Source organism: Protomyctophum bolini (assembly GCF_963924005.1).
Source record: "Protomyctophum bolini genome assembly, chromosome: 8".
Lineage (NCBI taxonomy): Eukaryota > Metazoa > Chordata > Actinopteri > Myctophiformes > Myctophidae > Protomyctophum > Protomyctophum bolini.
The window spans coordinates 30,612,361-30,638,428 of NC_137869.1; the positions used below are offsets into that span (position 1 = coordinate 30,612,361).

The 26,068-nt window shown below is 42.8% G+C and overlaps 1 protein-coding gene across 1 annotated transcript in view; it reads left to right on the forward strand.

The window, feature by feature from the left end:
- The window catches only part of pip5k1ca (phosphatidylinositol-4-phosphate 5-kinase, type I, gamma a), a 60,367-nt gene that overhangs the window by 20,574 nt on the left and 13,725 nt on the right, over positions 1-26,068 (forward strand). The window contains exons 2-13 of the mRNA XM_080769810.1: positions 7,500-7,531; positions 9,004-9,090; positions 9,794-9,924; positions 10,246-10,363; positions 12,571-12,723; positions 14,697-14,996; positions 16,741-16,952; positions 18,598-18,681; positions 19,512-19,560; positions 22,032-22,116; positions 23,010-23,171; positions 25,693-25,834. Of these exons, the coding sequence (XP_080625936.1) occupies positions 7,500-7,531; positions 9,004-9,090; positions 9,794-9,924; positions 10,246-10,363; positions 12,571-12,723; positions 14,697-14,996; positions 16,741-16,952; positions 18,598-18,681; positions 19,512-19,560; positions 22,032-22,116; positions 23,010-23,171; positions 25,693-25,834 (1,555 nt within the window). The remainder of the gene's footprint in view (positions 1-7,499; positions 7,532-9,003; positions 9,091-9,793; positions 9,925-10,245; positions 10,364-12,570; positions 12,724-14,696; positions 14,997-16,740; positions 16,953-18,597; positions 18,682-19,511; positions 19,561-22,031; positions 22,117-23,009; positions 23,172-25,692; positions 25,835-26,068) is intronic.

Below are 26,068 nucleotides of genomic sequence, written 5' to 3' on the forward strand. Positions count from 1 at the left end.
GAGACATGCAGGTCGTCATGAACGGGACTCGAACATGCAACGCGCTGTCAGGCCTACAGTGTATGTGGCATGTGCCTGGACCACTTGGCCAGCGGGCGCCCCCAGGGCATGCTTTCATCTTGATCTGTTTTGTATGCCTCATTTACATATTGAGCTGATTGTTTCAGTAAGTGGATGTGGTCCACTGTTCACTTCTTCTGTGATTCTGTGGTTTTTTTTTAGCTTCTTTTATGTTGTGGCTCTTGATTCATCCGTCTGTCCGTTTAGTGTTTACATGGTGATGCGTGCAATCCGTGCATCACCATGTCGGTTGCCGACTGTGAAGGCATGGATGCGGCTTGATCTTTTAACATCACCCTAACTGCCATGGAGTGTTAATATAGTCAATGCAAACGGTGCTTATTAGAGAACTTGAGTGTGTCCACTCCACTGTCCTCCTGGTCTGGCATGTATAATGCAATGCAGATGAGTGAATATGTTTTATAATTATATGCAATGCTAATTCCCCCGGACTCGTCAGAGGGCGCATGTAGAAGGCAGCATGTGTCTGTTGATACCCGACACACGTGCACAACTCATAAAAACCTGGTTGACCTCAATTGGGGCGCCATGGAAACGAGGGAAGTGGGAGAGAAAAGAACTGTGTGTGTGTGTGCGTGTGCGTGTGCGTGTGCGTGTGCGTGTGTGTGTGTGTGTGTGTGTGTTGAAATATGGAGATGAGGTTTCTGCCCAACTGCAATGATATTATACTGTTAGTCTGTTACTGTAAGGTAATTTGACCCTAAATCACTAAATGTCTATTACTAAATATTTATAAGGCACTAATCTGCCTCAAATTGTATTTGAAAATATATATTCAGACCCTAGATATACATTATCATATCATAAATAGCATCCTAGGTACATTTTAAGCACTCAAAATATATTTCCTCTCATATACAGAGTGTTCGTATGAGTGTGGTATTTCAAAACATGGAATATAATTTATTCTCTGTATGAGAATTGAAGGTTAGTGTGTGTGTGTGTGTGTGTGTGTGTGTGTGTGTGTGTGTGTGTGTGTGTGTGCGTGTGTGCGTGCGTGCGTGCGTGCGTGCGTGCGTGCGTGTAAGAGAGAGAGAGTGCAACTATACTTACATGTGCAGCATATTCACATTGTGAGTGGATGATTGGATTTGGTCACATCTGTATTCTGTACTGAACTCCTGAGTAGGTTGGATCTCTGTGGGGATATTTGATGCAGAATGTCAATGACAACAATGACAGACAGACAGACAGACAGACAGACAGACAGGTCATGAGTCCCATGTTCCGGCATCACAGATTTTGACCATACATGGCGAAAATCATTTCAAATTAACTCTTAAATGAAAGGCTCCATTTAGTTCTGCATCAAACTATTCATTTGGTGATATTCATGCAGGTTAATGCATTCATTAACAGTGAAAAATCACTGTGTACTGTGTAAAGATTAAATGAACACTGACTTGGATGTTGTACTTGGCTTCCGTGTTTGTTAATCTTAGTGTTTCGACAATTATCTGGAGGCCGGAAATTGCAACCGTTTTGGTTGACAAAGATAGCAGTAGTTGATCTCTGTTTGGCAATACTTCATTGTACAGAGCATGCTAATGACTGAAAAAGTGCTAACAACAAATGTATGTTATAGAACGGCTGGCACTGGTTACAATGTGGAAACAAAAGAGGGACGCGTCCCCCTCAGCTATCATCAGAGAAACAAACGAGGGACGCGTCCCCCTCAGCTATGATCAGGTAACAACATGGATGCTGTTGTGCTTACACATGCACAGACACAGTGTGTAGGACAGTGGGATCCAGGGACCCCCAGGGGTCCTTCAGGGAGTTCAGGGGGTCGCCAGACGCCAGCTAAATGGTATATAGTAGGAACCCTTATCGGAATATGTAACTAAGAGAGTGTACAAATGGAACCAAATGGGCCCTAACCTGACAGTACCCGATCTTTTCTTGGTATAGAGAGGCAGATCAAACTATAGCGCTTTAAACGGATGTCAGCTCCCTATTGGTTAACCAACCTATGTGCTCCTAGTCCATGGCTGCCACCTGACGTCGGGTTTAGTGCTCTCAACAAACATTAAAAGTCCATAGACTTGCCTAGCATGGGTAAACCCTCGCCAGATTCTTTCAAATCTGGCGAGGGGGAGGAGTCATCACTCATCACTCATCACTACCAAGTAAAGGAAAAGAAAAGTTAATTTTGAGCCTTTGCAATATCCTCAGGGCGCACAGGTTGAGAACCACGGATGTAGACGAGAGCTGATGTCATTGATGATGGCCTAACCAGGCTCAACTAGTCTCCCTGAGAGACAACACCAGGGAGAGATCACTTATAACAGGCTCAACTAGTCCCCCTGAGGGATAACACCTGCAGGGAGAGATCACTTATAACTGAGAAAGAATAGAAAAGAGGGAGGGAGAGAGAGGAGGCAAAGGGCAGCCGAGAGAGAGACAGAGAGATAGGGAGGAGGGGGAGGGAGGTGATGGAGAAGATGCAGCTTTGAATTCCCTAGTCTCCTGCCTCTTCTCTCTGGTCGGTTACCATCCACTGACATTCAGTAGTAATGGACCATTCTGTTAATGGTGGCAAGAGAAGAGCAGGCTGTTAAAGATAACAGCCTTGCGGGGCAACAACCAACATGATAAGCTATTTATTTGTTTGTTTTGCCCAGCCATTCCATTCCTTCTGAACAATTTCAGTGTATATATATATACTGTATAGGCCTACTGTATATACACACACACACACACACACACACACACACACACACACACACACAACGTGGTGCAGAGTATGGCACAAACCTCTAGTGTTTGTACAGTATGTACACTGTACATACTGTACAAACACTAGCGTGTATACATTGTGTACTGTATATACTGTACATTGTACTGTATATACAACACACACTGTATACACTGTATACACTGTATACACTGTGTGCGCGTGCGTGCGGCCGTGCTATATTGTTCATATACTGGATGGGTTCGTGTACAGTATCACAGCTTATTACAGGGGGGGCGGTACAGTATGTATTTCTGGTACCTCCATATGCCACATCTACATAATGCCAACTCCCATTATTGGTAAGAAGGTTGCCAACCACAATGTTATATTTATATTGATGTGTTGCAAGTTTTGTGTATTCTGTTATCTCCTTTAGTTTAAATTGCCATTGATGGATAGAAGTGAGCTGTATATCTCCACCGCAGTTGACCTGCTGTCACACAGTGAATGAAGCCAGCTAATACAATTAGCAGTTTGATTTGTACCACTTTGATTTGAACCAGTTACGAAGCATTGACAGTACTATTGACTAATGCCAGCTTGCTCTCTGGTGTACCCAAATAAAACTGTCTCATTATTAATGTAATTGGCTGCAGCCGTCACTGGTTCACTTATCTCTGCTGTGAATAAACGAGACTCGAGACAATCAGATTAGCTCAGATCACTGAAATAAATGCAGCTACAGAGGCTGATACTTGACTGATAGATCAAATGAGCATCCTTTCTCATGACAAAACACGATTAGGAGGTCTGGAAAATGGAAATATAGGAAGAAATACTAGTACTGCAATATCTCACTCAACTCTCTCCACTGATCACTACCACTATTGTAGTGACCCAATTCTAAAAATGCATTCGAAATGAACAGTTTTCTGAAAAACCTACAGTATGTTTCTACTGTATATATCAATGGCACTGTTGCTCAAAACCTTTTCATGTCATGGCCGTGGACCCCACAACTCACAAATATTTAGTTCCAGGGACCCCAGAAGCAAAGATTTGTGTTAATAATGTTTGTTTAACTTTTTAAAATATATATACAGTATATATTATTAAAAGATAGCAGATATAAAAGCTCATAGCACGGCACGATATAAATAATACTTATAATACTACTATTATTCATAATTCAGTTTTTTGCAGAATAGAGAGTTAGCGGACGGTTCTGTAAGGCTAATGGAGGATGGCTCCGTGTAGGAGCTGCTCAAACCTTCATGTTCCTGCTCCGACTGCTATGGCACGGCCTGCAACTTGCCAGTGGGCATGCACACACAGCCAGGCATACGCTCACTGTGTGCGTGCACGGTGCATGCACAATGCCTATAACCCGCTGGCCTCAGCCTTCAGCCACACACCCACATGCACACCAGCCTACGCACACACACTGACGCACAGACACACGCTTAACTCTCAAGGCAGCCTTAAGGGATGTAGGCATGTGGAAGGGAAGGGGGATGGCTTTAGTAAGATACAGCACACAGCCACACAGTACACATTAACAGTGTAATTTAACTAAGGGTAAGGGTCCATTTTATTACAGTTTGTACTAGTACACTCAGTCTCAGAGTTATTAAAGGAATCAAATTAATTCTGAGGATTCTACTATGTAAAACATGTACAGTAACACTACTGGTGGGTTTAACCATTTACACACGCACGCACGAGCGCACACACACACACACACACACACACACACACACACACACAGTTCCATAGCCACACACAAACAATTATAATATTACCAAGGCAGAGTAGCAAAGAGATCTAACCTTTGGCTACCCTTGGCAAGTGGCTGCTGTCATGTTTTGAATGTGCACTGTATTCTTTTTCTTTCTTCTTCTTTTTTTCTTCTCGCTGCCCGCAGTGAGGGTTGTTGGGATTTCATTCATTGGCACATTTTTTTGCTTACTCAACCCAATGCTCAACATAGGTAGGGACAGCAAGAAGATGAAGGTGTGTGTGTGGGGGGGGGGGTGGTCGCTATAACAGCCTTTTCTCTGGCTCTGCTCAGTCACATGGGTATCCACGAGATGCAGGCGAGCGTGTAAAGCCAGGTAGGGAGAAAGGAGGGAAAAAGGCATGCTGTGTGTGAAGATGCCATCCCTCCCATGTCTTCGCCGTCGCGCAGCAGTTTGGGCTTCCTATCTCAGCATGAACAGGCTCATTAGGATGAATGACCTCTGAAGTTGGAGGTCTTTTAAAATGTCTTTAGCTGTAAATATCACTGATGTCGGGGGTCTTTTAAAATGTCTTTGGCTGTAATATCAAAGTCGTGTTTCATTTGCCATCTGTCTGCTTTGCCTGAGATGATTATGCCGTTCTCAAAGTACGGAAAAAGATAGAACATCCAAGGTCTAATTATCTTTTTCTTTTTATATATAATCTTCTAAACATAAGACCATTTGACTTTGGTCACAGAAATGCCACAGTGCCCTTCTATTCATGTCAAACTGCAACCAAATCATGAAGTTGTGACTATCTCCTCTGTTTTATTTTAGTCTCTATTTGGTTTATATTCTATAGTAGAGCTGCTCCGATCAGGTTTTTTGGGAGCGATCCCGGTCACCGATTGTTTTTCTCACGATCGGCCGATACCGATAACGATCTTGTGCGTAAGAGGGGGAAGTAAAGTCAATACCCATGATAAAACTGTTCCTATGTGTGTGTGGGGAGGAAGGGAAGAATGTTTGGCATGTCACAAAGATGCCGAACGATATTATATTATATGATCGACTTTTATTCCATGTACTTTATGATAGTCCTGTGTTATGTCGGTGTCTTGCATTGGTCTGTTCTAGTGCACCTCATGCCAGGGCACATTCCTTATAATTGATTTCCTGTCAGTGCTGTGTTCAGACAGGTTGTTTTCCTGCTGTACGCTTAATTGTAAAAAAAAATTCCATTGCGTGAACTTGATGAGACTTCCTGGACCACCCTGAACTAATCAGCCCCTGTGTTCTATAGGCTTGTTCCGGTTGGTGATTTAATAATGGCCTATATCGCAGATTGAAGGGGAAATCAGAACTATATGAAAAGCAGATGTCATAGAAAGTGATGCCTACTGCATGAGCAACAAGGGCAGAGATATATTTTGCTCCTCATCTCCTTTGCATCTCTGTTCGCCATTATACAGAATGCATCACCAAAATGTTTCTCTGCGCTCCATAGGTAACGTTATGGATATGATTTGGATTGTGATATTAAAGATAAGATAATTTTGAATGTAGAACATTTCAATCCTATTAGATCTTCATCAGGACATATCGATATGTCATATGTCCTCCTGATGCCATCCTAATAAGATCGAAACGTTGATGAGCAGCAACTTTAGAGGAGCTTTTTCAGCATCACCAGACACTCTGATATCGTCCCACCAAGCAAAGTCGGTAGAGCTCTCGCCTTGGGACCACAAGGTCATGGGTTAGATCCACTTGGGACCACAAGGTCATGGGTTAGATCCACTTGGGACCACAAGGTCATGGGTTAGATCCACTTGGGACCACAAGGTCATGGGTTAGATCCACTTGGGACCACAAGGTCATGGGTTAGATCCACTTGGGACCACAAGGTCATGGGTTAGATCCCGCCAACTCAGCGACGTATGATAGCACGGCTTGGGTATATGGCAAGTTGTACGTTCATACGTTGAGTACTAGTATGGGAGCTGATGTAAGTGTGGCACTCTACCTCAGCAATTGATCTCCCAGGGGTCTAGCGCATTGTAACGTGACAGACTCTCGCATTATTAACTGTTAAGCCTCTGCCGACTATGGCAGAGGCAATAGGGTAAAACCCATAATATTCCTGTACTATACAATAATACTGTACATCTTTGATACTTAAAGATCATCTATGCTAGCATTAATTTCACAGAGCTTTGTGCTGTAATATAACTGTAATATAACTTCCACTGTTAAAGACGATGGAAGAACATTTAGTCCAATAATGGTCTTTTATTAAACTCAATAACGGGCTAACTCAAAGTCTCAAATAAATCTCTCCATCTCTGCAAGCAACAGGTCCAACTCGGTCTCAAAAGAGTACAAATCCAAACGACAGGTGATGCCTTGGATCGGCATTTACCATAACTCTGCTAACCTTGTGCACGGTAAATCTGACCTATGCATCACACTCACATTGATCGGGAACCATTGGTTTCCAAGGCTACTTACTATGTGTTAAAATAAAATAGAATATGTCGCTTCTTCCAGTCTCAAATCATTATATCTGTATGCTATCTATGCAATATCCTCTAATCTAGCGCTATACTATATATGGCTGTAGCATAGCTCAATGGGTAGAGAGAGGCCGTCTGGGAATCGTGTGTCGCCTGTTCGTGACACTTCACCCCCGTGCAGTGCAGCCCACAGTGGTTAGGGTTATAAATAGATTGTACTAGGAGTTGAGACTAATGTTCATCTCTGCTGCAGTTCCACTGATTGAGTGACGTGCACGATGACTGACTGACTGACTGATGGCTGACTGACTGGTTGGCCCCAGGTGTGCTCGACTGTTTTATTGCGTAATGTTGTACTGCTGTGTCTACCCCTTTGGGTTTTTATCTTTGTTCCAGCACTAATGATGGTAATGGAACATGTCCACATCCTCTCAGAACTACTAACACGGACATCTTTCTTTTGTCTCTCTCTCTCTCTGTCTTGCTGTCTCTTTCCCTCAGATGCTGCTGCTAGGAAGGCCCATATCACGGAGGTAGGCTGTCCTTGTGACGACCCTCTCTGTAATGCTCTCCTCACATCTAAACTCCTCTCTTTGATCCTCCACTTGAATAACTACTCCACTCACTGTCTGACATCCTACTCCAGCTGTGCATGTCTGCTACGGAATGTAATAAACCCTTACTCTCAAAAGGTTTTCCTTATATGAGGATCAGACCTAGGTTAGTATTTGTAAACTATGTCCCACATGTTTGCTTTAGTCTACTTGGGTACGGGTTGAGTTAGGTTTGCCACACAGGACGACACAAGATACATCTCAAAATGTGAGCCGCAGCGTCCTTCTTCTGGGGCAAAGAGAGGGGGAAAAGTGCGGACCAAGCATGTGCTGCTGACTCAGGTCAATTTTACTAAGTATATTGAGGGTTTAAGTTAAATAAACCCAGTCAATTTTGAAACTCTAAATAAATCCTTTCCCTGACTGACAACTTGGGTGTCTTGATGTGGTAAACCGGCACCCATCTGCTACTACTCATGCACATACAGGCAATTTGTTTGCCAATGCTGTTTGACCCCATCTGTTAAAATCACATTGCTTTATCAGACACGCTAGCAAAACTCAAACTGAGTCTGATAGAATAGAAGTGTGATAGAATAATGTCAATGGACTAAATAACTGCTAGCTTTCTTGTTTGGTTTAATCAACAGATGAACATAAGCCTGCTGTAAGGAAATTCTATTACAAAATAAAATCAATAAATAATAAAATAAACTGTGTTTATTGCAAACATTGTTCTTATACACACCTCTGGTCTGCTCGTCTGTGCTGTACAGTACGGATCAAAGGATCACATCCTGACCATGCAAAAAGGAGTGTCATGATTGAATCATATTATGCTCCTGCTTGATCCAGCATTCATCCCTCACTCTAGTCCAGTGTTTCCCAACCTTTTTTCTGCCAGGGCACACTTTTCATAGCCAAAAAATCCCAGGGCACACCTAGATACGCAGGGTGGGGCAATATACTGTATATATATATATATATATATATATATTATATGACAATATATATACATACATGCATACTCTTTTCCACACACACAGCTGCTACAATGTATTTGTAACCAGAACAAAATATTTGCTCTGCAAATATGGAGTCTTGTGTATATGAGAGCCTCTCATATACACAAGACTCCATATTTGGTCATGCGGCTCATGCCTGACACAGAACTCCATAAGCTGGCCTGTTCTGTTCTGACATCCCAACACTCCATAATTATTATCATTCTGAATTTCTGATGTCGGGCATAAAAGGGACATAATATCTGGGTGGGGCATGCATTTCCAACTTGCATCGTTCCAAGTAGACCAGTGCCCAATGGGCACCGCCGCAGAGGCCCCACGGGCACCTCTCTAGTTTGAATAATTATCTAACTTTAGTATCTGGATCCATAATTAGCTGTTGATTCATGTGAGTCTGCATCTCTCTTTAATTGTCTCTCCTCTCAGATGCCCGGATCCTCAGGCCTGCCAGGGCAGGGGAAGAAGATGGGCCACAGAGGGGTGGACGCTTCAGGGGAGACTACATACAAGAAGGTACTTAAGTGCAGCCACTACAGCATTGTGCCCCTATTGACGAATCCACAGAGTGCTGCCCTGTACTTGCGCTCTCATGATTGCCACTTGACACCTATTGCCGCTCTGTGGATTCGGAGGTTCGTCAGTATGTACCTTTTTTCTACAGGGTGTCTGATTGCACTAAATTGCACTAAATAAATTGTGTCTTGAGCAGTGCTTGGTGGCTCGATCAGCCTTAGTGCACAGACCATAATATGCTTCTTGTGGGCCCGAGGACATGGGTTCGAATCCGACCCCCTTTCTCACTTTCTCTTCATCTCGCTGCCCTTGTTTTTCTGTACACTGACCTAAAATAAATCTTTAAAATGTGTCTCTTGAGTGATCAGAGTGCAATCTCATTGTGTCTAGATTACTAGGGGGGGAGGTAAACACATTTGTTTTGACTATTCTAAATCGTTTTAAAAAGAAAGAAAGAAATACACTGTTGCCCCATTTATAATCCTGTAACATAGCTCATTTATAATCCTGTAATGCTCTGTTATGGCCCTGTAACATACCGGTAGCTATACTTTATACTCCTGTAACATAACTCACTTCATAATACTGTAACATAGCCCCATTATAATCTAGTAACATTACATAGCTACTTTATAATCCTGTAACATGACTCACTTCTACCCAATCTGACCCTGCTACCTCTCTGTCCCTCACCCACCTGCAGACGACGTCCTCCGCCCTGAAAGGAGCCATCCAGCTGGGTATCGGCTACACTGTGGGCAACCTGAGCTCCAAGCCTGAGAGAGATGTGTTGATGCAGGACTTCTATGTGGTGGAGAGCATCTTCTTCCCCAGGTACTTACAAACAAGACCCTGTCCATGCATTTACAGTATCAATAATAAGCTTTTGGAATAGGACTTGGTATTAATATGTGCATTGTGTGAATATACTGTATATATTGTATTTTATTAGTGTTTTTATTATAACGGAAGAGAAGAGCAGAGAATTATCCCTTCATTACACTCAGTGTGTGTGTGTGTGTGTGTGTGTGTGTGTGTGTGTGTGTGTGTGTGTGTGTGTGTGTGTGTGTGTGTGTGTGTGTGTGTGTGTGTGTGTGTGTGTGTGTGTGTGTGTGTGTGTGTGTGTGTGTGTGTGTGTGTGTGTGTGTGTTTCAGTGAGGGTAGCAACCTGACCCCAGCCCACCATTTCCCAGACTTCCGCTTCAAAACCTACGCTCCTGTGGCCTTTCGCTATTTCAGAGAACTGTTCGGCATCAGACCGGATGACTATCTGGTGAGACTCTTTTATTCCGTATACATACAGTAACTGCTTGAAATTTAATTAAAGACAATACTTTCTTGAGAGTGAACATACAAAAGCTAAAGCTTAATTTATACACCATCGCATGACTATGTTTAAATCAGGCTCCACTTAAACCCTCTACTCTCAGTAAAGTGGATCCAGAGCCATCTAATAGAAGAGTTGCGATATTGAGGGGGCAGAAAACAGCACGGTCACGATTCCGTAAACTTCCGGTTGTCCCTTGAAGCCTTTAAATAGGGACAAACCAATAGAAGTCTATGTAGAATAGCCGCCTTTGGACTGGCCCCATGAAGTGAACAGAGTTTGCGTAACTCTACTTGGACCGCTTTTTTGGGTGGTCTGAGAAGCGGAAACGCACTTTCACTTCCAGGCACAAATAAGGGAGTCGCCATAGTCTATTGCGGGTAACACTGCCGTAAGATACTGTTTATGGCCAGTGCTAGCTGCCTTGTGCATAATTAACGGATAGCGGGTAGAGCCACGGCATTGCGCGGCGCGATAGGACCCCCATATCTCCTAAATAGCCGATTTACATCTATTTTTGCCGAATGTTCCCCTCAGAATAGGAATACTGGGGTTCAAGTGGTTAAGGTTGGGTTGAGTTGCTTGGGTGCCTGTGGATGGAACCAAATTCCAGGATAGTGGCTACTGGTAAACAGACGGCGAGGAGGATGGGTAAGAAGAAGAGAGATGATAGACAGAGAGCTAATTAGAAATGAGAAGATTAATGTTTGTCTGTTAAAAGAAAGGCTCTGCGAGGAAGTAGAACGAAAGGGCGAGTCTGATATAATAGAAGAACATAGAGCGTGAGAGGAGGGATGGAGAGAGTGCCTGAGAGAGTGCCAGGGAGAGAGAGAGGAGGAAGGTCTGCAGCTTGTCATTCTCCATCAGTATGGGGCTTAGCATGAATCACTGCTCTTCCCTAAGATGTAAGCAGTTTGGGAGCACGCAAGGCAACGCACGCACGCACGCACACACACACACACACACACACACACACACACACACACACACACTGTGTGTGTGTTGTCCATCAATGTCATCCCGGGCCAGACCGCTAGCCCTCTCCTATCTGCCCTCTCTCTTAGACTGGTATCATCAATGCCATGAATACCATCTAGATTCTAGGTGCTTGTGGGGTTTGATTGAAATTTTTGTTTACAAAAATGCTTGCACAGGACCAGACAGACAGACAGACAGACAGACAGACAAAATAATTCTGGTCATTTTTGGAGATTTTTTTAAAATCACACCTGTGTGAAGTAAGTTGTACTGTACTGTACTGTACTGTACTGTCACACCTGAAATCATCAACCAAACGTTATTTTCGTGCTCAGACCCAGGCAGTCAGCCAGCCAGCCACACACAAAGCTCCTTAATAAAGTGGTTGCACCTCTTAAAAATGAAAAAGGGGTGTAGTTGAGACATACAGAAAAATAAAATCTAAATACATACGCAGACGGCACTCTTTTTTTTTAAATGAGGAGAGAGATGGGAAGTGACATGCAGTCGGGTTGGGGACTCTGACCCCGTGACATGCTGTCAGGCTACGTTGAGCATATAGATGCGTACTGTGTAGGGGTCAGGGCAGACTGCACTGTTTCTGCCTGTTACACTGACACTGACTATGACTATGTGATGGTAAGCATGGCTAATGTCATGCGAGCCTATCAAAGTACAAGTTCAAGTGCTAATAGATGTTAGATTACCTCTGACTCAGTGACATTATAAACTTGTGTGCTGTTTTCCCACGTCCCACAGTCTGTGTGTGTATGTGTGCGAGTGTCATTACGCTACACATCACAGTGACGCAGGTGCAGAAATTGGTTTTAATGTCTCCCACAAAGATTGTGCGTGCGTGCGTCATCCACTGATATTGATCCAGCAGCTGTGCAGTAGTACGCTGTACGCAGAGCCGTGATCCAGTCACTGATGTGTTCTGAAAAGGGGCATTAGAGGAGTTGTCAGAGATATTCCTTGTGGTTTCTGTGGCACGGATGCATTACACCAGAGTTGTCACTGCCTTTTAACTTCCTGACTACAATCATTGAACGTGTCAAAGCTTCCCATTCCGTGGGTTGTTATGGATCTGCTTTTTAACTATTTCTGACTGGGGTTTCTCTCTCTCTCTCTCTCTCTCTCTCTGTGTGTGTGTGTGTGTGTGTGTGCACCTGCAGTACTCCCTGTGTAATGAGCCTCTGATTGAGTTGTCCAATCCCGGAGCGAGCGGATCAGTCTTCTATCTGACCAGGGACGACGAATTCATCATCAAGACAGTCATGCACAAGGAGGCAGAGTTCTTACAGAAACTACTTCCTGGATACTATATGGTGAGCTTCCACACACACACACACACACACACACACACATACACTGGTGTGTTTCTGCAGCCGGATGGATGTCTTAAGGTCAAGCTTAACGGAGCGTGACTTCACCCGACAGTGCCCCTCACCCTCCTCTCCCCGGTCCCCCTCAGAACCGGTTTATAATCAGCAACAGCTCCATGTATGTCCATGCTGCTATTTCAGTCTCTCAGGTTCACCTCCCACTGAGACAGACAGAGATGGAGAGAGAGAGGGGGGGGGGTCTCAGCTTTGTTCATATTCATGCGTGACAACCGCCACAGCCACAGAGGCATTTATCCATTCGTGGAAATGGCCTTGGAGCGTTCAAACTCATTTACTTTTCCATCGTTTGGTTGTGCTCTTAGCAGCTTGGTGGCCTCAATTGGTCCGACTGCGTGGCTTAATGAAAGTAGAGAAATTCAGGCTCACGTGGGAACTGTGTACGGTGGCCAGAGGCCAGGACATTTTGACATTGAGACTGAGATGCAGTGACGGATGAATAGGTTGTCTCACAGAGAGACAGGCAGGCATACAAACAAGACAACATGAGGCATCTCTGCAGGAGACAGACTCAAGGCGAATAGATGATGCGTCAACCGACACTTTCTAATATGGTGCAGTTTACAATGGGTAAGCAGGAAGAGGTTCAGTGGCCTGGTGGCATGAAGCATCTTAGATTAAGATTAACCTTAAAATGCAAGATTTCCATGGAATTTCTAGTTTGTGTTATTAGCCTTAAGCAGAAAAACTAACCGGCCACTCAAAGACTCTCAAGAGAACACGCCAGCTTTGACCTTACAGTTGTGGGACATAACCGGAGGGCTGCCTGCTGCCCAGAGATTGATGGACACACATAAAGAGAGGAGATGTAATCTAAGGATTAGATTAGCTAATATAAGGCACTATCTGTCGGTCCAAAACGTTCATGCGCAAACTGAGAGATGGTGGCAGCCTGTTATATTTATACAGTGCACTGTATAAAGTAGGTCACGTTATTCCATCACCCAAAATCTATGCCCAATTTCAATCAGTTGGCTTTTTCTGTATTTGGTGTGCTTGCTGGGCACTGAGTACACCTCGTTGCTTGTTACCCTTCTTCATTTAGTCAGTACACTTTTTTGTGACTAACTACTTCTGCATACATTAGCTAAATGTATTCAAACTGTAAAATGTTCAGCTTTCAACGGATGTTATTGTAAATGTGGATATATTCAACTTTTCATTGAGTCTTTGTATTGGTGTATATCGAGGAAATGCTTTTTCTAGTTCAATTGTGTCTGTGTTGACTTGTCTCTTGCTGTGTCCTCACCACATGTCTGTCTGTCTGTCTGTCTGTCTGTCTGTCTGTCTGTCTGTCTGTCTGTCTGTCTGTCTGTCTGTCTGTCTGTCTGTCTGTCTGTCTTACCTCTCTATGTATCAGTCCTTCTGAAGGTCAGCAGCTTTGGTCTCAGCTTTGTGCTTCAGTTCAAACCCTTTGGGTTTGAGAGGAGAGTGATTGTAGAGGGGCATGCTTCTACAATCACGCTCCTCTCTTCTCTTTCTGTCTTTTTTTCTTTCTGCCAATCTATCTATACAACTTTTGCCTCTTTACTTATGTATTGCTTTGTACCAGTAGATATCTGAGGGCAGTATCTCAACCTTTCATTTCTCTAATGGAGCTGAGCTGGCCCTGATCCCGGGGTCCAAACAGGGTTTTAACTGTGCCTTACTAACCCCATTTGCTTCATTGCTTAAGTTGACTACTGAAATATTCAGATGTAGGGATAAAGGGAAGCAGGATAGATTGAATCAATTCTGAATCAATTTTGTTTCACCTCGAGTGGCCTTCTTGTCTGCCAGCTTCTGGTCTGGATATACCCCACAACAATGTTATTGTTTACCTGTTACTTAAAAAGAGCACTTTGTCTTGTCTTTTATCTGTTTTCATTAGTTTTGTCTTTTATCCACCCCTCATTCAGAACTTGAACCAGAACCCTCGCACCCTGCTGCCCAAGTTCTTCGGCCTCTACTGTGTCCAGTCCGGGGGGAAGAACATCCGTGTGGTGGTGATGAACAACGTTCTACCCCGTGTGGTGCGCATGCACCTCAAGTATGACCTGAAGGGCTCCACCTACAAGAGGCGCGCCTCCAAGAAGGAACGAGAGAAGACCAGGCCCACCTTCAAAGACCTGGACTTCATGCAGAACATGCAAGATGGACTCATACTGGACCAAGACACGCACCAGGCCCTGGTCAAGACGCTGCAGAGAGACTGCTTGGTGAGTGCCAGAGAGGAGGGAGGGAGGGAGGGAGGGGTTTGTCTGATGCTAGACCAGAATAAGTAGTGATACATTTGTGCAGTAGAATTGATTGATTGATTGATTGATTGAATACTCTATTAGGCAGAAATGTAAACAGAGTACAGTCAAACACGTAGTCTAAAAGGATATCGCCGAAAATAGTCCCTGCGGTCTTGTTTCCATTCAGGTCCTGGGTAAATAACAAAATTCAAATCACCACAAAAAATAATAAAAATACAGGTTGGGGAAAAAAGGGTTATAACAAGGTGGGGGCGATCATTTCCTCTCCCTTTGGCCTGCTGAAAGGTGGATTCTCAGGCCTGTTTTAAAGGACGCCAGTGATTTGCATTCTTTGAGGGAAGGGGTCAGGGCATTCCACAATTGGGAGGCAGTGCTGTAGAAGGATAATTTACCCAGATAGAGGAAGAGATCAGCATGAGAATAGTATGAGGCATTGATTGCTGGTGAATCTTGGATCCATGTAATGTTATGCTCATCATGACCCCCCAGAGAGCTGCTCCGGTAAGAGAATCAATGATGGAGTGTGTAAACGATGCAAGGCAATAAGGGAGTGGAGGGTAAAGATGTTGGCTTGCATGCAGGCGATTTCCGCCCAGTTGAGCTCAGGAGTGCTGCATGATTTTGGTTCACTCAGCATCCTGTGTGTAATGCAGCATGACCTTCTTTTTATTAATTTTTTTGGTTATCATGTGAACCAAAATGAGTCCTCCCTCTGGCGTGGTTTTGACATCAACCGAGTGGAGTGTGGAAATCACTTAGCCGAGTGGGTGGAGAAGCGGCCTGGTAATCATAAGTTCACCGTCCTGGACTCCTGGCTCATCCTCCGGTTCTCCCATGCGTCGTCTGTGTGTCCCTGAGCAAGACAGTCTGCTCCCTGGGTCCTGTGTTAACACTGCTCCTAATAATTAGGGCGGGTAAATGCAGAGGACGGACTTCACTTATTTGGAAATATTCAGTGACAAATACCACAACAGACTGTTATTATTCATTTTAGTATTATTAGAGAAGAGAAATTGAGGGAGGGGGACGGGGTGGGTGGCAAAACGGAGTCGGAAGTGTGAACTGAACTCAGTAGGGAAAACAGAATGCGTATACATACAGTGACTCAATGGAGACAAGAGGAGATATTTATGTGCGTGTTTATCGCCCCACACCCCCCAGGGGGTTGCGTCTATAAATTAGACCTTCTTTGTTAGGAGCGAGCAGTGAAACATGGGGTGTCTGGTGTGGTATAAGCACGGTCCCTCATGTCACATCAATCACGGGCTCATGTGTGTTTGGCTGTGTGCCCGGCACAGTCAACTCATCATGGAGCCTTTCTTTTCCTTTGGTTACATTTGTAAATAGGGGTGCAAAAAGTTATCAAACTAATCAATTTAATGAATTATATATTTAAAAAAAATCATAATTGATTTTGGAGGGGCGCTAGCACCTCCTATGCCCAGCTTTGTGTGTTTGTGTGTGCCCCATAGCGATGATTTGATTAGCTGAGGAATATGTGTACCCCATAGAGATGTGCTGCTCCTGCACCCTGAATCACAGTTACTGTATTACTAACAAGTGTAAGGTAAACCGTACTAGAAACTTGTATTTTGCAGTATCGGTGTCGGCATTAATCGATTTGACCAATGCTGCTAATAATAATGTATAATGGATATCGGCCAAGATTTCAACATGGTGCATCCCTACTTTTCTCTCCCAGGTTCTGGAAAGCTTTAAGATCATGGACTACAGCTTGTTGCTGGGGGTCCACAACATAGACCAGGCAGAGAGGGAGAGACAGATGGAGGGCTCACAGGGAGGCAGCGATAGTGAGAAGAGACCTGTGGCCCAGCAGAAAGCTCTCTACTCCACAGCCATGGAGTCCATCCAGGGAGGAGCGGCCTGCGGGGAGACCATCGACACTGACGACACGTGAGTTTGTGTGTGTGTGTGTGTGTGTGTGTGTGTGTGTGTGTGTGTGTGTGTGTGTGTGTGTGTGTGTGTGTGTGTGTGTGTGTGTGTGTGTGTGTGTGTGTGTGTGTGTGTGTGTGTGTGTGTGTGTGTGTGTGTGTGTGTGTGTGTGTGTGTGTGTGTGTGTGTGTGTGTGTGTGTGTGTGTGTGTGTGTGGTTGAAAAGTGGTGACGTGGTCCTTTAACTGCCACCGTTTCCAATATTAATTTGTTTGTCGTTTATTTTTATGTTTCGCTATGAATGTCAGAATGTCCATTTTTCTGTTCTGGATTATAGTCAAGCCTAATCACGACACCGGTATAGAGACTGAAAGAGGGAGCACAAATTTGGATCGATTTCTGTCCAGGCGCCTCATATTTGTCAATCAAAACCGCTCTCGGAGGCTCTGCACTTGCCATCTTTAGCAATCTCACACTGTGATAAGACCCGCAAACCAAATCAAGGGGAGCAAATGAGACAAGTGGACTAGTGGAGTGATGAGATCTGAAAGGGCAGCAGTGAGAGGACGGCACTGATCCAAGTTGACAACGGTGTGTACTGTATGTGTGTGCTGCGCAGCGCTGCTAATCTCATAGTGAGAAAGATGCTTTTGATTGACTTGACTTTTACACCTGGCAAAGTTAAAGGAGAATTCCATACTAAAAGGCTTTCTTACCTTTCTTTGTAGTTGTTACGTCCCCATCAAAGAGGTCCAGGTGTTATTTTGTGCAAAAGCTCCTTATTGGCTATTTCCCCTACCATAAACCCTAAATGAATTGCATTGAATTGAATGGGATGTATGGGGTGTTGTGCTAATTCGCTTATTTCCATCGAAATAAGTAGTAAAGTGTTCTTTAGTTTGGGTTATTATTTACATTATGAAGAGAGGATATATACAAAAAAATTATAATTTTGAGCGATGGAAATAAGCGAATTAGCATCCCATTCAATTCAATGCAATTCATTTAGGGCTTATGGTAGGGGAAATAGCCAATAAGGAGCTTTTGCACAAACTAACACCTGGACCTCTTTGATGGGGACGTAACAACTACAAAGAAAGGTAAGAAAGCCTTTTAGTATGGAATTCTCCTTTAAGAAGGTTATTATGGGTCAGTACTTAAGAGAGAGTTTGTATAGTGCAGCAATGAACACAAATATTCAGGATGAAAAATATATTTTTGTGAACACTCGTGACACGCTACCTCCTCATGCATGTTTAGGACCCATGCATTCTTTTGACATGAACCATCACAGCTTGGTATGTTTTGTCTCGTACATAAAAGACAGGTCTAGGCAGCAGCTAGAGATTCCATAACCCGAACCTCAGGTGTTTACACAAAAACTAATAAACAGCTTACATTTTGGGAACGTGAAACTGCATGTTCAGATCAATTGCTCAACCCACTGAGGAGACAAATGTGGAACAGACAGACTGACTGGTGCACAGAGGTTTCCTTAATATATAATATAATGTAATAACTGCATTGGTTCCATTGGACCATAGGTTATTTTTTCCATTTCCTGAGAAGTAACTGTTTTGGACATACAAGGTTTCTGCCAGACAACAGTGATTTGTAACTAAAGTATATAATAATACAGAGAAAATTATTTCTTCTTCTCTCAATAGGATGGGAGGCATCCCAGCAGTCAATGGAAAAGGGGAGAGTCTTCTTCTCTACATTGGACTCATTGACATTTTGCAATCTTACAGGTAATCAGAACGAACTACAGCCAATCACCACATGCCGTCAGCCATAACAGCCATAATTGATGATTGATTGATTAATTGCCTGATTGATCGATCAATCATTAAAATGATCATGCTCAGATGGGTGGGCCGCAAACCATTTTGAGACTTTCAAGTGGATCCTCAGTCCTCACCCAGAAAAACTCTTTCTCTGCCTAAAATGACATTGGACGACTTAGAAGAAAACACAGTTCTCCTAGGACGACATTGGACGAACTATTAGGTTATAATGCATTCAGAATCGCCAGTATTATATTTACCGGTTCTTGGCACCTGGCAACGCTTTGCTTCCGTGTTGTGACATCATTGAATGTTTTCGCTCCGTCCACTCTATCTTTAGCAACAATTTTTAGCTGCATTTTCTTTGGAACTGAGGCTCAGATTGACGTGATCATACAGAACTTCAATGTTTTAAGAGCTCAATAAAGATTCCCCACAACGTCGCGCTTACTATATTAGCATTTGTGACGAAATAATAATAACTAGCGCTCGCCCCGGAAATGATTATTACTTCTGGTCACTTCCAAAACAGCTTTTGGGCTCTTCAAAATAAGGGCTCGCGGCTGAAAAGCTTGGCATGACAGACCTAACTAACCCTGTTAGGTCTGCCTCTGGCGACTGAATTCATCCCAGGGGATTAATAAAGGTCTGTCTATCTAAAATACCACAGAGTTATGTTAAACACCTCCAGGTCTCCTTCAACAGACATGCATAGCCTGCAGGCAGGCTGTTTATGTTTTTTGCCTGTGACTGTTATACATGTTTTAACAGGGCGCTTCTGTTTGTGTCTGCAGGCTCATCAAGAAACTGGAGCACACGTGGAAGGCTTTGGTTCATGATGGGGTAAGTTTGCATTTTTAATGCTGCTATACATAAAACACAAACATGGGCAGGCACACATACTCAACATACAGTCTCCATAATCACATTGATGCTCTAATAATATAAATATGTTTATTGAGAGGGAGAAGAAGAAGAACAACAAACACATTTATTTATATATCTAAAATAATGACGATAAAACACTGCAGGAAAATACAATAAATAAAAATAATAAAAAATACAATGACAGACTTTAAAAAGAAAATATATAAGTAAACTTTTCACTGCCAAGAATAATTTGAACAACGCTTCACCCATGAAAGGCTTCACTATAAGTGCTAATACTTGCTCTCTGTTTAATCTTAGCTTAGTCAGCAGTACAACTAAAAGACCTTTGTCTAGCGACTGGAGACACCTTGGATATGTAATGTAATTTCTCAGAGTATCTAAATCGACAAAATATCGATTAAATATACTGGTAATTTTATATGCAATAACAATTAGTTGACTCCTGACTGAAGTATGATAGTGTTTTAAGAGGTCAGCAATACATCCTATAGAGCTCTGCTATGCAAGGCCTTGTCAGTAATGAATAAATGTTGATTTTTATTTTTGTATTCCTCAACTTTGGCTTTGACTTACAATGACCTTTTTAAGGTTTGTGACCATCCTAGCCAGACAGACTGAGGAGAGCTTTAGCTCTCTTAACTAGTGTTAGTGTTTACATGTCTGTCTGATACTGTCTGCTGTGGTCTCTAGGGATGTTAAACAAAATAAAAACAGTTGAATTATCTCGTTTCTTGAGCTGAATCTTGTTTGGTTGCTATTGTTGTTCTCTTTGATGTTCAGCATTCTTAAGTTATTTCATTTTGGGGCAGTTTTATTTCATTGTGTGCGCGGCATTGCGTGCGGTGTGTGTGTGTGTGTGTGTGTGTGTGTGTGTGTGTGTGTGTGTGTGTGTGTGTGTGTGTGTGTGTGTGTGTGTGTGTGTGTGTGTGTGTGTGTGTGTGTGTGTGTGTGTGTGTGTGTGTGTGTGTGTGTGTGTGTGTGTGTGTGTGTGTGTGTGTGTGTGTGTGTGTGTGTGTGTGTGTGTGTGTGTGTGTGTGTGTGTGTGTGTGTGTGTGTGTGTGTGTGTGTGTGTGTGTGTGTGTGTGTGTGTGTGTGTGTGTGTGTATATGTGTATATGAGACCTTGAGAGATGAGTGAAAACAAATCCATGCAGTGAATCTTTTAAACATACTGTACTCTACATCCACAGATTGCATGAGAGCTCAGGCTTTCTGTTCATCCTTCCCCTCTCCGTGTCGTTCTCTCCTCTGTCTTCTCCCAAAGTAGTTCTGACCCCAATCACCTGCACATCTCCCACACACTCTTGTTCTCTCCCACATTTTCTTTATCTTGTTCTAGCATACACACACGCACTCGAGCAATGCTGGCTCAAAGCTCAGAAATAGCTACCGGGCGAGGAAGAGTAGTTGGATTTCTAAGTGGCTTCTGTTAGCAGTTACAGTTCTGTTTTCACTATAATTGGGTCTGAAATTAGTTCAAATTACTTGGGCCAAGTTGGCCTCCGTCCCTTCCTCTGCATCCAGCTGATATTTGTTTACCGCAGCTTCTCTCTTCCTTGCTTGTACATAATGTCTTTGTGTTCCTTTCTCCTCATCTCTTACCTTAACCTTTTACCACCACGCTCCTCTATCCTCGTCTCTCCATCTACTCCACCTGTATGTGCATCCACCCATTCCTTTATCAGCCTAAACCAAATACCCAGTGTCATCTGTCAGTCTGGTCTGGTGGCAGTGTGATCTTAGCCTGTAGGATCATGAATAATGGACAGACTACATTAGCCTCTAGCCTGTCACCACTGTGTACCAGAGTCTGTGTATCCATTAGAGCCGGGCCGATATACTGTATATCGGCCATTATTTGACTTTTGTACAGCATTAGTGTCTGCAATTATATAGAAAAATCTTTCGGATGTTCTCATTTTTTAAAATTAAATACCAGGTACGTATACAGTACAAGTTCACAATGTGTTGCCATGAAACACATTGGGAGCATTGTAGATAAGCATCTTTTGTAATTTTCTATTTTCAAAAAACATTATAAAAAAAAGCATTAGTAAAGTGGATCAGATGATCACTTGGTTTGGTCCTTTTCACTTCACTATCTAGTATCTTCCTCTCTGTGTCTGTGTCTGTGTCTGTGTGTGTGTGTGTGTGTCTCTCTCTCTCTCTCTCTCTCTCTCTCTCTCTCTCTCTCTCTCTCTCTCTCTCTCTCTCTCTCTCTCTCTCGCAAGAATCACTGGTTTTATCTCTTTAAGAGAAAAACAAAACAAAACAAAACAAAACATGGGTTTTAATATTATTGTGAGTACCCAAAGCATGACATTTCTAGAAATGTCCTGAAGAATATGTGAGTGTACACAAAAGATTAAATAAAGGCTTCGTTAAAGGTCTCTCTCTCTCTCTCTCTCTCTCTCTGTGTGTCAGGACACGGTATCGGTCCATCGGCCAGGCTTCTATGCTGACAGGTTCTTCAAGTTCATGAGCATCAACGTCTTCAAGAAGAGTTCCTGTGAGTTTGTTCAGATGGACACATCTCCTTACATAGTCAGTTCTGTGATCATGAGTAACTCCAGTAATTCCAGAATTTACTCTGTATTGTTGCCAAGCCTTGTCAGGGAAATAATATTGCTGAATACCTTATTAGGGCGTGCAAAATTTCACGCTGGTGGGAAAAGGTCAATTTGATTTCCCATTGCATCCCACTTCAAAGATGAAGGTTTGCACATAAATCAAAGGGTAATTTGATGTTTCTGTCAATGTTAAAAAAGTGTAAATCATCTCATTCTCAACCAATCCCACCCAATCACGCTGGTCAATCACAATTTGCGTCCTCACTTTTGTCTTCAATGTTTGTGTTTACACAAACACTCAAAGCTGTGCATAGGAAATCACACATGTGTGAAGTGAGGGGTGCCCAGATTTTTGGGGGCATGTTGATGTTCACCCATGAAAATTGAAAATTGAAATAACAAGATGTAGGCTATTTATATCATCGAGATGACATCTTACGTCGTCACAATTTACCCTAAACCCAAGTCCATAGACTTGGCTGACACAAATTTCATCATCATTTTACCCTAAACAAACATTAAAGTCCATAGACTTGGCTTGGCCGAGAAATGTATAATTATAGGCTCTTGACAAAAGTCCATAAACTTGGCTGGCCTATGACGTAATTTCGAAAAGCCATGCAGTGGAGGGACTAGCGGCCCTCAAAAAAGTAGTCTACAGTATATGGGTATTGCTTGTACCATATTGAAATTATGCATTATTCAAAAGCCATGCATTGATTTGAGAATCTTTGAGCGGCAACAGTATTTATCATCACACTTTCCATTTACACCAGCTCTTAAGTCATCTCCGTCTAACAGTATTTATCATCACACTTTCCATTTACACCAGCTCTTAAGTCATCTCCGTCTAAGAAAGGCCGCGTGTCGTTGTCGGTGCCCAAGTACATCGGTCCTGGAGCGGCCTGGTCAGCCAGCCGGCTGCCCTGTGAGAGAGACCAGAACATCTATGACCTGAGAGGAGCACGCAGCTTTCCTACGCTGGAGGATGAAGGTAGACAATCCGTGTCAGACTTTCTCTCTCTCTCTCTCTCTCTCTCTCTCAGGTAGATAGAAGTAGAATTGTTAAATACTAGAAGCTCGACCCGTGTCTAACGCCACATGTTTGTGTCGCAGTTTGTGTCGATCCGAGTGAGACACACACACACAATCACACAGTGCCCACTGACCGTGTGTTTTCTGTTTCGTGCTGTGTTGCTATTGTTCCGTATTGTTGTTTCTCCGTGAATGTCGTGTGTCGAAGAGTGGTGCAACAGAGTGAAAATATAAGTAGCACTGAGAAGAGAAGCCAAACGTTTCTTTTGGTCCATCGCATCACAGAAACAAAGCTGGGTTGTAAATGCAGAGGTAAAGTGAACGACGTCAGAGCACAGGCGTAAACAGCACTTCCGCATACTCCGCATACGTCAGGGTCTTTGACATGATCACCTGATTGTGAACACAGGCAGAATTCTCTAAAATGTACAGTATATATCTGGTTTTGGGTACTGAAAATGTTGAAAAATAGAAGCTAAAATCCTAATTGGCACTCAATGACCAGAATCTTTTTTTTTTTTATCAAATGTTTTTTATTAAAGACAAAAAATCACAATAAGACACGTTAACGTCATGAATGACTAAAGAAAACAAAACACATATAAAACATCACATAACAGCAAAAGCAAGGAACACAAAAACAAACAATCCCACCCACCCCTCCCCCCGAGACCAAAGATGCCACAAAATGTCAGTACTCCTACAGTACTACTGTGCAATGGGAACAAAAAATAAATAATGATAATAATCATACTATAATTCTAACAATGTCTGTCTGTCTGTCTGTCTGTCTGTCTGTCTGTCAGAAACACCGCCTTATGTCATCATTGCCTGCACCAATCACTCCCACTTTTCACACATGCATTGACCATATGAATATGGAGGTCTTAACGGAGCCCTTTTTTCGATTTGACACATTAATGATTAATAATGAATTTATTAGTGAATAAAAAATGCACCCGGACCCAAATATCGGGTAAGGGCTAGTAATAATAATGACTAAATCATGCCCTTAACCAAATCTGCAATACCAGACCAAATCTCAATGTTTTCCTCTTTTGCACCATGCAATCTTGCTGTAGACATTTCTAAATAAACTATATCTAGAAAGGTCAAAGCCCATTGGCGAAATGACAATGTATGAGGTGGTTTCCAGTGCGAAGCAACCATCTTCTTTGCGGCCGTTACGCCAGCAAAGAAGACATGAATACGGGTATTATTTAATGGTAACTGGGATACATCATTTAATAAGAATAGAGATGGGGAGGGTGTGATGTTAATTTGTAGAATAATCGAAAGATTAGCAGCAACCAGATTCCAAAATGTGAGGACACTCGGACACTCCCACACCATATGAAAGAATGTACCTATGGTGTTCGAAGTGCAGAAAGTGCAGTTGTGATTATTTAAAATCCGCATAGCACACAATCTGCGGGGGGTTAAGTATGTCCGATGAACAAAATTTTGATGAATTTGTTGACGATCAGGATTCCTAGAAGACAGGACAACATTAGACCACACTGTATCCCAGCTCCAATCTGGATCTAGATTTGGTATGTCATTCCTCCATACAGTATCGACAGCCAAGGTCCCATAACTAGATTCTAATAAATAATCATACAATATGGAAACAAAACCTCTTGACCTAACATCACAAATAAGTCTATGCAAAGGGTGCATTGCAAGGGGGGTCTGCCATGGAACCCCGTATGTCCTCATGGCAGTTCTCAATTGTAAATAGAAAAAAAAAGAGTTACCCGGCAAGTTAAAAATATCACATAAATTCTGGAAAGAACGTAAACCATTAATATCAAATAAATCACCCAAAGTATGAATCCCCTTGGAACTCCATCTGGGAAAACGAATAGGACGATTGTCCAAAAGCAAACCATCATTGTTGAACACTGGGGAAAACGAATTCCATTTCAAATCAATCTTGCACAATTTTTCAGCCGCTCTCCACACTGTTACTAACTGAGAGATGATTGGCCCAAAGCGAACTTTGCATTGACTATTCGTTATGTTTGAATAGATCAGATCTCTCAATTCAACAGGATGAACCAAACTCTCCTCAAGCTCTCGCCAACAGACCTTTATAGTTGAGTCTAAATATCTTAAAAGGGGGCGAAGAGTGAAAGCCCAATAGTATAATTTGAAGTTAGGCAACGAGAGACCGCCATCAGCTCTGGCCCGCTGTAACAAGGAAAGTTTGAGACGTGGGCGTTTCCTATTCCACACAATGACCAGAATCTTAACATTCCACATCTATAAACTATGTAATCCTATTGCAGTTTTATTTCTGAGTTCTGAAATCTTATGTCCTGGGGATAGAAACTGTACCTGAGCCTACATAATGAGGAAATTTGCCGCCGGGGGGGTACACATTGTCAGTTGTCAACTGTCGAGTCACACAGCATAATATCATGACATAATATCATGGTCCAATCACTACTCTCTTTATCTCTGTCTTTCTCTCCCAGGGCGATCTGACCTCCTAACCTCCACCCCTCCGTCATTTGAAGAGGCCACCACTGCCTCAATCGCTACCACACTCTCCTCCACCACCTCTCTATCCATTCCTGAGAGGTCTCCATCTGACACATCAGAGCACCCGCGCTACAGGTACCAACACACATAAGATATCCCATATTACACAGTTGTGTTCAGTTCCATGTGTAAGCAACTGCTACGCCTGTTGTCTCTGTGACATGAATTCACTATATTTTATATACATTACATATATTGGTATTGCTTGACAAAGGAAGGTTAAAATTATGAGAAAATTATATTGTCTTATAATAATTTTTATAATGCGTTATGAACATGGAATACATAGCAAGTTATGAAGTATTATAA